Source organism: Quercus lobata, chromosome 2 (genome assembly GCF_001633185.2).
Source record: "Quercus lobata isolate SW786 chromosome 2, ValleyOak3.0 Primary Assembly, whole genome shotgun sequence".
NCBI lineage: Eukaryota > Viridiplantae > Streptophyta > Magnoliopsida > Fagales > Fagaceae > Quercus > Quercus lobata.
The window spans coordinates 28,903,558-28,915,126 of record NC_044905.1 but is presented as its reverse complement, the minus strand read 5'-3'; the positions used below and the strand labels follow the sequence as shown (position 1 = coordinate 28,915,126).

At 33.9% G+C, this 11,569-nt stretch overlaps 1 protein-coding gene across 1 annotated transcript; it reads right to left on the bottom strand.

Moving 5' to 3' along the window:
• Positions 1-4,495: 4,495 nt before the first annotated feature.
• LOC115975217 lies at positions 4,496-10,020 on the bottom strand. The gene is made up of 10 exons (XM_031095918.1): positions 9,427-10,020; positions 8,739-8,825; positions 8,550-8,658; positions 8,411-8,452; positions 8,200-8,259; positions 6,103-7,743; positions 5,764-5,865; positions 5,497-5,649; positions 5,270-5,395; positions 4,496-5,147 (listed from the first exon to the last, which is right to left on the bottom strand). Exons 1-10 carry the CDS (start codon positions 9,519-9,521, stop codon positions 4,959-4,961), a joined length of 2,604 nt encoding a protein of 867 aa, XP_030951778.1. The 5' UTR covers positions 9,522-10,020; the 3' UTR covers positions 4,496-4,958.
• Between the last annotated feature and the right edge of the window lie 1,549 nt (positions 10,021-11,569).

Here is an 11,569-nt window from a genome sequence, read left to right as displayed (position 1 = left end):
TAAATCTAGCATAAACAATTTTCTTGACTCGATCGATTCTCGATTCCTGTTCGATCGATCAAAAAGGAACATTCAATCGATCAAAGGGAATTCTTGATCAGTCGAAACTCGTGAAACTGAATTTTCCAAAATTTTCACCAAATAATTTTCAACGGTTTTTCATGAACAAACTACCATTATATGAACATAATAGATTGAGTTTGAGATCAAAACTGAATACCATTGATGCTATAGCCTTAAAGTTCAATTTAACATACTTAATATCAAACTTAAACAACCTCATAACATCAATATTAGTTTTTTTTTATATAAAGCAGTAATTTCAACAACCATGTAGAAAATTGAATGTGTAATCTTCTAACAATGTGAAATTACTATCTCTAATTCCAAAACTCACAAAACATGTTATACAAATTTGAAATTGAAGATTGCTCTGATACCAATTGTTGGAAAAACACATGTTTGTATCGCATACAAAACAGACATAGCGGAAAATTAATAGATCTACTTTATTCACAATTGATAACGTGTACTCTGTAAATTTTAGAATATAAGAATAAGAGAGTGTACCTTGATGTGATGAAATTCAAAACCAAAGATTAGAAGTACTTGGGAACACTTTTAATCTTCACTCCAATTCCACTTGTGCCTAAGAAGTGTGGTCTCTCAATCATTTTATATGTGTATGTTCAAAGGAGAAAAAGAGAGTGTCTTACACTCACATACAAACCATTTCATTCTCTTGTAAAGTTATGTATGTTTTTCTTCTTATAACTGATTATCTAATTAGGCTAGCCTTTTGAACCATTCTAATTGGGCTTTAGTATGTGGCTTAGAATAGGACCAAAAGGAAACAAATAAGACTCTAGCTCCAATAGGCCTTGGGCTTTTCTGTTAACTCTTGACAAGTCCAAAGTTACCATTAATTATATTTAATACCACTATATAAATATAATTGCACTGTATGCTTTATTAATAAATTATATCCCAAAACTTTATTATACATGCAACTCCTTCATAAAATATTCGTAGTAATATAAAGTCATGTAGGTTGCCTGCCACTTTGAAGATTACTACATTTTAATTCTTGAGTACCCGATTTAATCTTTTAAGTTATTTATCATATATTTATGAAATTCAATTTCATACTTAAGTAATTCCTTACTAAAGTAGTTAAGCCTAACATTCTGAATAACCAAACCCATTAAACTTATCTCAAGGGAATATTTTATATCTCCGTTAAGAGATTATGAATTCCATCTTGAGAATATATGTTCCATCTTGAGAATATATGTTCCATCAACACTAATTGTGGCTGCCCAACATACTGAGATTTTGATCGTTACTTTAGATCTCACTCCTGATATATCAAAGTAACCTACACCTCATAATCAGGTTCATTATTCTCTCAGGAGTAAGAGTTGATCTAAATGAAAGTCGTGAGATTTATTATTCATTTGATAGTCGTTAGGAGAATAATAAATCTCATAGCGATCTAGTTCAATATATCTTAACTCTTAAAACATATCAACTAGAAGTCTCCACTTCCATGATTAAGACAAATCATCTTAGTTGATATATTATAGTTTTCGCAGATGAAATGCCTAATTTCATCACCGACTATGAACTAAAATTCCAAATTTACAAAGAACTTGTGATTTATATCTTCTGTGACTAAATCACATACACATCGCATGGACTATATGATAATGTCCAAATATTCATGTTACCATTATTTTAGATAATAATAAAATAACTTTATTAACTACAACATTAAGTCATACATAATGTCATACATAACATCATACAATAGGATTTAAGGGTAGTAATCCTAACAATGTGGGCATATTTAGTGTTGGTAAAGAAATGAGAAGAACACTCTTTAAAAGTTCCAGGCAGAGAGTTTCATGGGTCACTCACGACTCACTCATAACTTGGCCAAGTCGTGAAATGACTCGCGAAAACCAGCCTGGCATAAGACTGTTCAATTTTCAAGCATATGTTTCTCACGTGGCCTTTCGCGAGTTGTCCACTCGCAAACTTCACTGTCTTCACAATTTTTCACCAAACTCTCACACTCAACCCCTATATTAAATCCCTCAAGCATACAAGGACATGATGAACAAAAATACAATTAAATTTGACACGGAATTAAAGCTAACAAAAATATAGTTGTAAATCACAATTTTACACAGTTCCATTTTCAAATTCGAGTCAATGGCTAGGTTGTGTTTGATTTAGGTTTGTGTTGGTCAAATCCAGGTCAATGGCCAGTGGTTGGGTTGTGTTTGTTTTGAGTTTGTGTTGGTTTATGGTTTGACCTATGTTTAGGAGGTTTGGTTTGATTTGTGTTGTTCGTTTGCTTATGGGTTTGGCAATTGTGAGCAACGGTAACTTCTAGAATCCTCCAATGGAAGCAAGTGATATGGTATGAGTGACGATTTAGGGTGTTTGTGCAAGCAGCAGTGGCTTTGTCATTTTGGCTGGAAAAGGGTAGAAAAATAGAGTAATGATGGGAGAGAGAAAATAAGGCAAATTACAACTTACCCACCTATGATTTGGCCGAAATTTAAGTTGTCTACCTGTGGTTGTGGTTTGAAATTTGACATTTTACCCACCTGAAGTTTAACCAAAATTTAAATTGCCTTCCTATGGTTTGAAAACCGATTGGATTCTTTTTTATCTTATTTGATCTTGTATTTTTATTTTTTATTTTTTGAGGATAGAGACATAAAAGTGAAGCAAAATGACATATTTAATCATGTTTTTAACCGAGGTGGGTTACGGAATTTTAATTGAGCTAACCTCATGTGGCTAAAGTGTCAAATTTCAAATCACAGGTAGGCAACTTAGATTTCGGTCAAATTACTGGTGGGTAAGTATTAATTTACTCTAAAATTTAAATAGAGTAAAAAAATAAATATTGAAATTAATGTAAATATATTTTTGTTGAAATAGAAAATGTGAACATGATGTGAATGCTCTAACAAGAAACAGAAATAGAAGTATAACAAACTCAACGGGCTACAAAACTTACTCTTAAAACAGTTTCTAAATGACACGCAATTTGAAGTTATGCGACAGACAGTAGAGAATGAATAACAACATGAGTTCTTGAACGACTTGTAGTTAGGCATTAGACTTTAAACAATGCATAGCGTTAAGAACTCCACAGCAAACGGGCTATCGTATTTGTAGATCCAGTGGTCTCTTCACAAATCTAATCTCTCCATCGTTTTTATAGAGCAACCCAATTGATAGGAGGAAAATTTTCAATGATGCTTAATTATATATGTTCAAACTGTCCATTTTTTCATGGGTGGTGACTGGTGTGCATCATATACTTTTTAAGTTGATCTTAAATAAGGATCATGATGTTATAAACAACGTAGCATTTTTTACTAGATTATTTCAAAGTTGTCCATCACAACTTGTCAACTTGAGCATTAATTGGTCAAAAAAAAATATGGTCAGGAAATTGAAGTTGATGAGACCCATAACAGACACTCACCTCAAAATGAATATTCTTAATATCTTTTTTTTTTTTTTTTTGTGATTTATAATAGACCTAGAACCCAAAAAGCACTCATTAGGGAATCGATTTCATAGGTTGAAATAATATCTTATTTATAATTGAAAAAATGATTTTATAAGTTGAGATTATATCCTATTTATAATTTTTTTTTTTTTTTTATAAAAAAAAAAAAATGCAATATGGGACTATATCCATGGTACCCTAAAAGTTTTGGGGTGACCGGGGCAAACATGTATAGAAACCAAATGATGATAGTTGTAAAGATCACATGTGGTCCTCTATATTATGGACCTGACATAGAAGACGATACTTTTAGCCTGTAGGGCCTGGGCTAACATTGGTTAGGATGCTTGCGGTCTTAATCTTATGCATCTTTTGTCCCTGCCATTAGCCTTATGCCTTATCCTCCAAGCCTTTCACATCAGCGGTTTAGAATGAAACTTCACCTGGTCTAAATCTTCTGCACCTTTTGTCCCTGCCATTGGCCTTAAGCCTTATCCCTCTAAGCCTTTCACATCAACGAGAGCACCAAAAAGGATTCTACAATATTCATATTATTTGTGGTATTGTACCTCTCCTAATAATAGAGTGAAAGAGATAAGTATCAATAATTTCGTTGTTAGGGAAAAATCTTGTATGAGACAGGCTCATGAGACTCATGTCTCACTAACATGTGAGACCCACATGTCAGTAAAACGGAAATACTTTCTGGTCTAAGAGTCTTTTAAATTGTAACATAACTAACACCTCTTAATGAAAACGTTCCTCCTTTCTCATTGTTGTAACTTTACTTCCGCCAGAAACTTGTGAAAGTAAAGTTAGTCAGTAAAAAAAATATTGGAGGTAACACTAAATAACCCCACAAATAAGACAAATTTAGTCAGTAATATGAAACGTATAACACCAGAGAGAGAGAGAACAATTTCACTATTATATTAGTAAATCCACAACAGAAAGATCTAGAAACAAATCAGTAGTTAGCTTATCATTAATTGATTTATCAGCTTCACACTATAAACAGATTATGGTTAAAGCAACCCAAAGCAAAAGACCTCCCCCCCCAAAAAAACAATGCATCATCCCTCAGGTCTCTCGTATGAAAGCCTACCTAACTCAACAATTATGTGACGAATTTGTAAGAGGATATTGCTTCTCCCAGACTCTCACAGCTCTCTAATTGGGAACTACATTATCAAGAGCAAAAAGAACACTTGCATTTTTCTTTGAAAGTTGTATATCCTAGTCTATCAACTCTATGCACATGACATTCCCATTTCAAAGATAATGGAAATGGGATGGACCAGTAACTCTTTTTCCTTGCTCAGTTGTGGCTCTTTAATTTTCACAACACCCATCATGGCAAGCTGTCAGCATGTGAATGCTCAAGGTATTTCTGAAACTCTTAACATATGCACTCAAATCATCACCCAAGTGTCTCAGCCATGCTTATGGGAGGCGGCAAGGTTGGTTTTTGATAACTGTCCAGTTGAGGAACACCACCATTAATGGTGTCACCAGGTTGATCTGTTGTATCATTCTCAGTAGTGGTTGTTTGCTTTAGAAGATGGACAAGGGACCAAAATATATCCATCCTTGTTACTTGACTGTTTGCCTGTAACACAATTTGAGAACAATATACTAATAAGAAACTAATAGAGGATAAAACCAGATTTTTTAGGAGAATACTAAGTAAATCTACTTCTATCACTTCAAATCTCTTAATATCCAATTTACCTCAACAACAAAGCGTGCCCAAATTTTGCTATCTCTAGCTTCCATTACTCCTTTCAAAATATTCAGCCCAAAGCTCCGGATTACATCTGCTATTTCAAGAAAGAATCCTTGTTCCTCACAAAGCATCTGCAAGAGAGAAATGAAAATACATTGAGGTGGGTTTAAAATTTTAAATTGTCAAGGCTGATAGCAGAGTTGAATGAGCTTTTTTATTTGCCTTCCTATACCTCTATAAGCATTTGGCCAGGTGGATTATGGTCCTCAATTATAATTGGGCAAACCATTGTTTGACCCCCAACTTCAAATGCCCATGTAACACCACCACCGCCATCACCCATGCTGTTGTCTTTAAGAACCACTCCCGTCTCTTGGCCTATAAGCTACAAAATCCAAACAATAAAGTTTGCATATTAGTGAATGATAAACACCAAGGCTCAAGCCTGAGCTTGTTAAATCTTGTCCAAGAAAATCAGAATATAAAATGAACTGGTTACCTTTGGCTCATCAGATTGTTTAAGCTTGTCTGCATATTTTGTCACGCTTTGCAAGAAAAGCATGTATTTGATGGTTCGATCCAACAGAGAATCAATGCTACACTGTAACATCATGAAACTTGTAAGTATCTTATGCCATATTAATCATCAGCATCAAATGCAGGAATATAAATATCACAAGATTGCATAAAATTTAAAATGGAAAATGGTTCCAAAAGTCCCTATTATAAGAAAAAATAGTACAATTCTCTAATGGTGTAAAACATAACTTCTTCTAAATACTCAGAACACTTTGTTCCCAATGTGTCTATTAAAGCATAGACTAAAATGTGTAAGTACCTTTCCACCATGAGGGATGATTCCTCTCAACTCTTTGATACGGTCTTGGATCTGTTGCCTGTCTTTGGGCCTTGGTCGAGTACTCTCCCCAGGCCTAGCCCTTTTTTTAGAAGCTTTTGTAGGTTCCTCAGACTTCTGAGGTCGTGCCAGACCAGTATTTCCCACATTGATACTATAGCTATCATCAATCCACAAACCTACCTGTGATTTTGGGAGAAACTCTTTCTTGGGTACATTGTTTTTCTTCTCCAGGTTGTATACAGGTTGCATTATGTTCATGCTTCCACTAGAGCAAGCAAGACTTGCCAACTGTAATTGATTACTATTCACAGACGAAGTACCCATTCTGCTTCTTTTAGCACCGGATAATTGATCCTCAAAACTAGATTTGGTAAAAGAATTAGAACTACTTATGCCGTCTAGAAGTTCTTGGAGTCCTAATTCTGAGAATAACCCCTTCCTAGGACCAGCCATGGAACCAACATCCAACTCTGAGACACATTCTGACATACGAGTATCAGTAGCAGCACTCACTACTGGCATTATAAAATCTTCCCAACACTCCATAGACTGACCACATCCAAAATCCATTCCCAACCCATCAAAAAGATCATTTTCAGCACCAGGCATGATCGTGGAATTTTCTTGTCCATCAGTTTTTAATGTAGTAGTGATGCAACTTTGTACAGAATTACCCGGATGTTTGATTGGAAAATCACTAAAAACATCATCTCCAATCAGGCAAGATGATGCTGAAGTAACTCCCATTGATTGTTGAAGGTCATTACTTGATGCAGATGCCATTTCATTGATCCTATGCTCTGGTGAGGGAGAAAACCATTGAGCAAGATCATCTAACAGACAGAACTTGGAGATTTCGGATATAAAATTATCTGGCTTAAACTCCTCAGCAAATCTATGCGTGCTAGTTGCTGTTTCTTGAAGTTCACCTTGAGTTTCAAGAATTGATGGACAGAAATGCTGGCCATCCATCAGATTTCTGGACCTGTCTGGAATTGTTTTCCCTAGGTCAATCAATCCTCCTCCACTGAACGTTGAGGTGAATGTTGACTCTTCCTGAACGTTGCTAGCTGTATTTCTGCAAGATTCAAGAGCATTTGCCTTTGAAGTAATCATATTTGGAGAATCCTGAATCCTTGTTTCAGACACCAACAGTGGTTCAAATGAAGTCAAGATAGAATCTGCACTACTCCTTGTACTAACAGAAGAAGTAGCCTGTAAAAACGCTTTCTGGAACTGAGAATTAAGTGTATCAGATAGCAAGATTTGAGCTTCTGTACCAACTTTTGGTAATTGATTATTAGGATGACCCAAATCTCGGAGCAATAGAGTCATCCCTTCATCATCATGAATCCCAGATATGGAATGGCAGGACTCATTCACAAATGTTGCAGAACAAGCTTCTCCCATTAACTCCTTACTGCCATCGCCAAGCATGGCATTGAGATCTCCATTATGTGAATTTCCAGATGGAATCAAGGTACCAAATAACCCATTTAGATCATAAATATCATTGTTCAATGTGGAGAATGCATTCTCCAATGGGATAAGCTCATCAATGTTCTCCATCTCCTGAAACAATCTTTTTGTTTGATCCAAAAATTCCATCCTCTCCGATACCTGCAACAGCAATAGCATCACAGTCGATAAGTATTCGCACATGCCTCAGTACATGATAATAATTTACTTACACATCAATATAATTTATCCTAATTTAGTCAAAAAAAATATTAACTAAAATACAACGTCATCCCTAGAAGAAACCATATATATCTTGATTTATCCTTTACAATTTTGTGCTTTTAAGATAAAATATAATTTAACTCTTAAGATCACTAGCTAATGGTTCTCAGGTAACAGGATCAATTACTTTTTAATAAAAATTTTCAACTGTGTAGATTATTAATATTTTAAATAATCTCAGAAATTTATTTAAATCGAATGATCAAGGGAATAATTTCACAAATCCCATGGCTAATAAGTGATTTGACTCATTTGAACATCACAAAATAGCATTTTCCAAGTTTATATATGCATGAAGGTGAAAACTATTTCATCCACTGTCCTTCTACTAACCTTCTGGGTGGATCCAAACTGTACTACTCCTTGTGGTGCCACAGAGATCACAGCAATTGTCTGCATATTGGATTGAATTTTCATAACCATGTTAGCATCACAAGGCCATGAAAAACAAACTACCCAAAAGATTATTGACAGACAGGAGAATATTTTACAAACTATTCGCTTCATACTACAACTACAAATGCTTCTTGAATGAAACTAGTACCTTAATTCCAGAGGAAAATTGGCGACGAAAACCAGAATCATCCTGCAGAGTGAAAGGATATTTTCACATAAGCAGATGAAAACAAGCGTCTGCATGGACAATGTAATTAAGTAGTCAACAACTGAAAAAGAAGAAATACCTGGAATATATCTTGACATTCAAAAGAATCAATGGAATCCCATTTTTCACCATGAGCATCTGAGAACATCCATCTATGTTTCCCAGTGAAAGCAGCTTGGCCAATTACTCTAAAAGAGAAAATACCATTAATGTTAAAACTTAAACAGAATTTGTGACAGAACAAAAAACTGTAATATGCTAGGCATACCCTTCACCCATCATGTGGACCTGGGGAAGCATGTCAATCACTGCCTCAACTTGCTTTTCATAATAGGCATCTTCAAAAGTCAACAATCTGGTACATATCAAAGGCACAAATTAGACAACCAAGCTAATCTCAAATTATGAAACCCTTAATCACTTTAAGAGTTTCAAGACTGATCAAAAAGCCCAAAGCTAAGAATTCATTGTTTATAACATCAAAACAAGCTTGATCTCATATAGAAAATTTTTAATTAATTAGGCAGTCATTTGTTATTAGGATTATAATACATATAAAAAAGAGATATATACTGAATCTAATCACATTATCAAGCATTAGTTCTTAAAATGCTGAACCAAAAAACTCACTTGTATACGCATAATTACAACCCCCTCCAGAAGAAAACAAAACAGTATGGATTTGAAAATCAATAAACTAAAATTGTAAGAAAAATAATTAAGGGGAAAACTAGAAGCCAAAAACATCAACCAAACTGAGAGAAACAATAAACCAACGATCAAAAACATACCAAGACTGCCATCAAAATAATACCAAAGAATTAAAACACAGTCAGAAATATATATATATATATATATATATATATTTTTTTTTTTTCCCTTCCAAAAACGGAAGTAAGAAACTAAAGTACAATAAAAATAAATAAATAAAACACAGAAAGAAACGCTTAGCTTACAAAGAATCATTCTGAACAAAACGCCAGAAAATCCCATAAGACCACCCTTCACTGCAACACAAACTCTTGAGTGTTTGCTTCACCACTGAACCCATTTCACGAAATCTCCAAGAAACAAATAAAAATCCAAACTTTCACGATCCAAAGCTCATAACTTGAACTCAGGCATGTGGGTCCGAGTCAAACCAGCTAAACCCAGTTCTGAGTTGCCACCAAATGCCAAGAACCAGCACCAGTTTTGTGTTTTTCAGAAACAAAGAAAGCGTTTAGAAGAGCCTGAAAGTGAAGTGCTGAAGAGTTATAAAACAAAACTAGTATTTTTCAGAGAGAGAGAGAGAGAGAAACAGCAAAATGGTCGGTGAGAGAGTGAGTAAGAGGATTAAAAGCTGGTGTTTATTTATATATAGCAAAGGATGTAGTGGTACATATGAAAGAACATAGCTTTTGTTTGAGTTTTCTGTTTTGTCTCTCTTTCAGTCTCTCTCTCTCTCTCTGTCTCTAATACTAGCAAAGTAGTACTATGTGTTATAGTATTGTCTTTATGACTTTTATGGACGAAAATGAAATCAGATACACTCCGAGCTTCTCATCGAAAAAAAGATACACTCCGAGCTTGAAGGGCAAACAGTGAGATCTGCAGAGCATTTTACTGTCTCAAATTCTAAATATCTCTTTGCAAACCGGGTACAACCGGTCATTCTAGTTGAATTTCTCGTGACCAACTTTCAAAATATCGTGATAAAGAGAGAATTTATCGTGTTAAATGCAAAGATAATATCTGTGATTATAGTTTTTGATTTGGAAATTAATTCTGTATTATATTGTATAATGATGGTTATTGTAGAAAGATTGCAGTGTATATGTGAGAGTAGTATTTGAATTCTGAATCATTAGAATTTATATAGTAGATTATTGAGTATATTATGAGTTTAATTAACCAATAAAAACAAAATGTGGCGGCTCTTGTAGTAAAATATTTTCTTTTAGACAACAGGATTTTCAGGTATTATTGTTTATAACTATCATAATAATGACCATTATTGGAATAATTGCCTTAGATATATTTTGCTAATAATAGTATTAATATTAATTACTGTTTTAGTTTTATTCTGCAGATGTGGGTTCCAATTAGCTCAATTGGTAAAGTCTCTGATGGTTGTATAAGAGATCTGAGGTTCAATCCCCGCCTACACCAAAAACTATTGGTGTCTTGGTCTGATGATAAAGAGCAATCATCAGGAGCGGACGCCATAGGTTGAAACTCTCTAAAAAAACTCTCTAAAAAAAAAAAAAGTTTTATTCTGCAGATAAAAACCAAAGCTAAAAACAAAATAACAATAAAACAAAACTTAGAATTTTTTTAAGCCAAAAAAATCTGAACTTTAGTTTGCTTGGAAATGCTCTTCCTAAAAAAATGAGTTTGATGAAACAAACTACTAGGAATTCCAAACCTTACTTGCTTTCTTTCTTCCTTTTTTTTGGGGGAATTCTAAACTTTGCGTAACAATTAATAGGCAATTTTAACCTAAATTGACCCATGCGGGTTTTTTGGTCTAAAAAAGGTTATAAGCTAAGGATGAGGTGTAATCTTTGCCTCGACCTCAAAGCAATGTAAGGAAATATTTTGATCACTATTACTTGTCTTACCCCATTCAGGTATTTCTACTGTCGAAGTGGTGACGGGATAAGGACAAGACAAAAACTTTAGCCCAACCACTAATATAGGATAGAGATAGGTTTTGGTCGTTCCACCTCAAGTATATTTACTAAAATACCATTTACTTTTTATAATTACAAAATTTCCATTATAACTGTTAAGGAGCTTTTCTTTTACACTTTTTTAATGAAAAGTTCAATACATTGATACTTTGTATTATTATTTTGTTAAAAAATTTTATATGAATTTTTTGGTTTGTGTTAGTGTTAAGTACTTTGACTTGTGTTATTATATGTTGGATATATTGAAACTTTGTATTATTGTCTAGTTAAACATTTTGGTATGATTTTTTTTTTTTTTTTTTGTGGTTTGTATTAGTGTTAAAAGATTTGCTTTATAAATTTCAGTATAATTAATTAGTTGGTAAATATTTGGTTTGTATTATTGTATGTTCCAAATAAAGTGTAACACGAGACAGGACAAAGT

Coding starts and splice junctions, on each gene's coding strand:
- LOC115975217 (XM_031095918.1), bottom strand. CDS start 9,521: ATGGGTTCAGTGGTGAAGCAAACACTCAAGAGTTTGTGTTGCAGTGAA. Junction 8,453..8,549: donor AATGTCAAGATATATTCCAG/GTATTTCTTCTT, acceptor TTCACTCTGCAG/GATGATTCTGGTTTTCGTCG. Junction 5,396..5,496: donor CTGGCCAAATGCTTATAGAG/GTATAGGAAGGC, acceptor TCTCTCTTGCAG/ATGCTTTGTGAGGAACAAGG.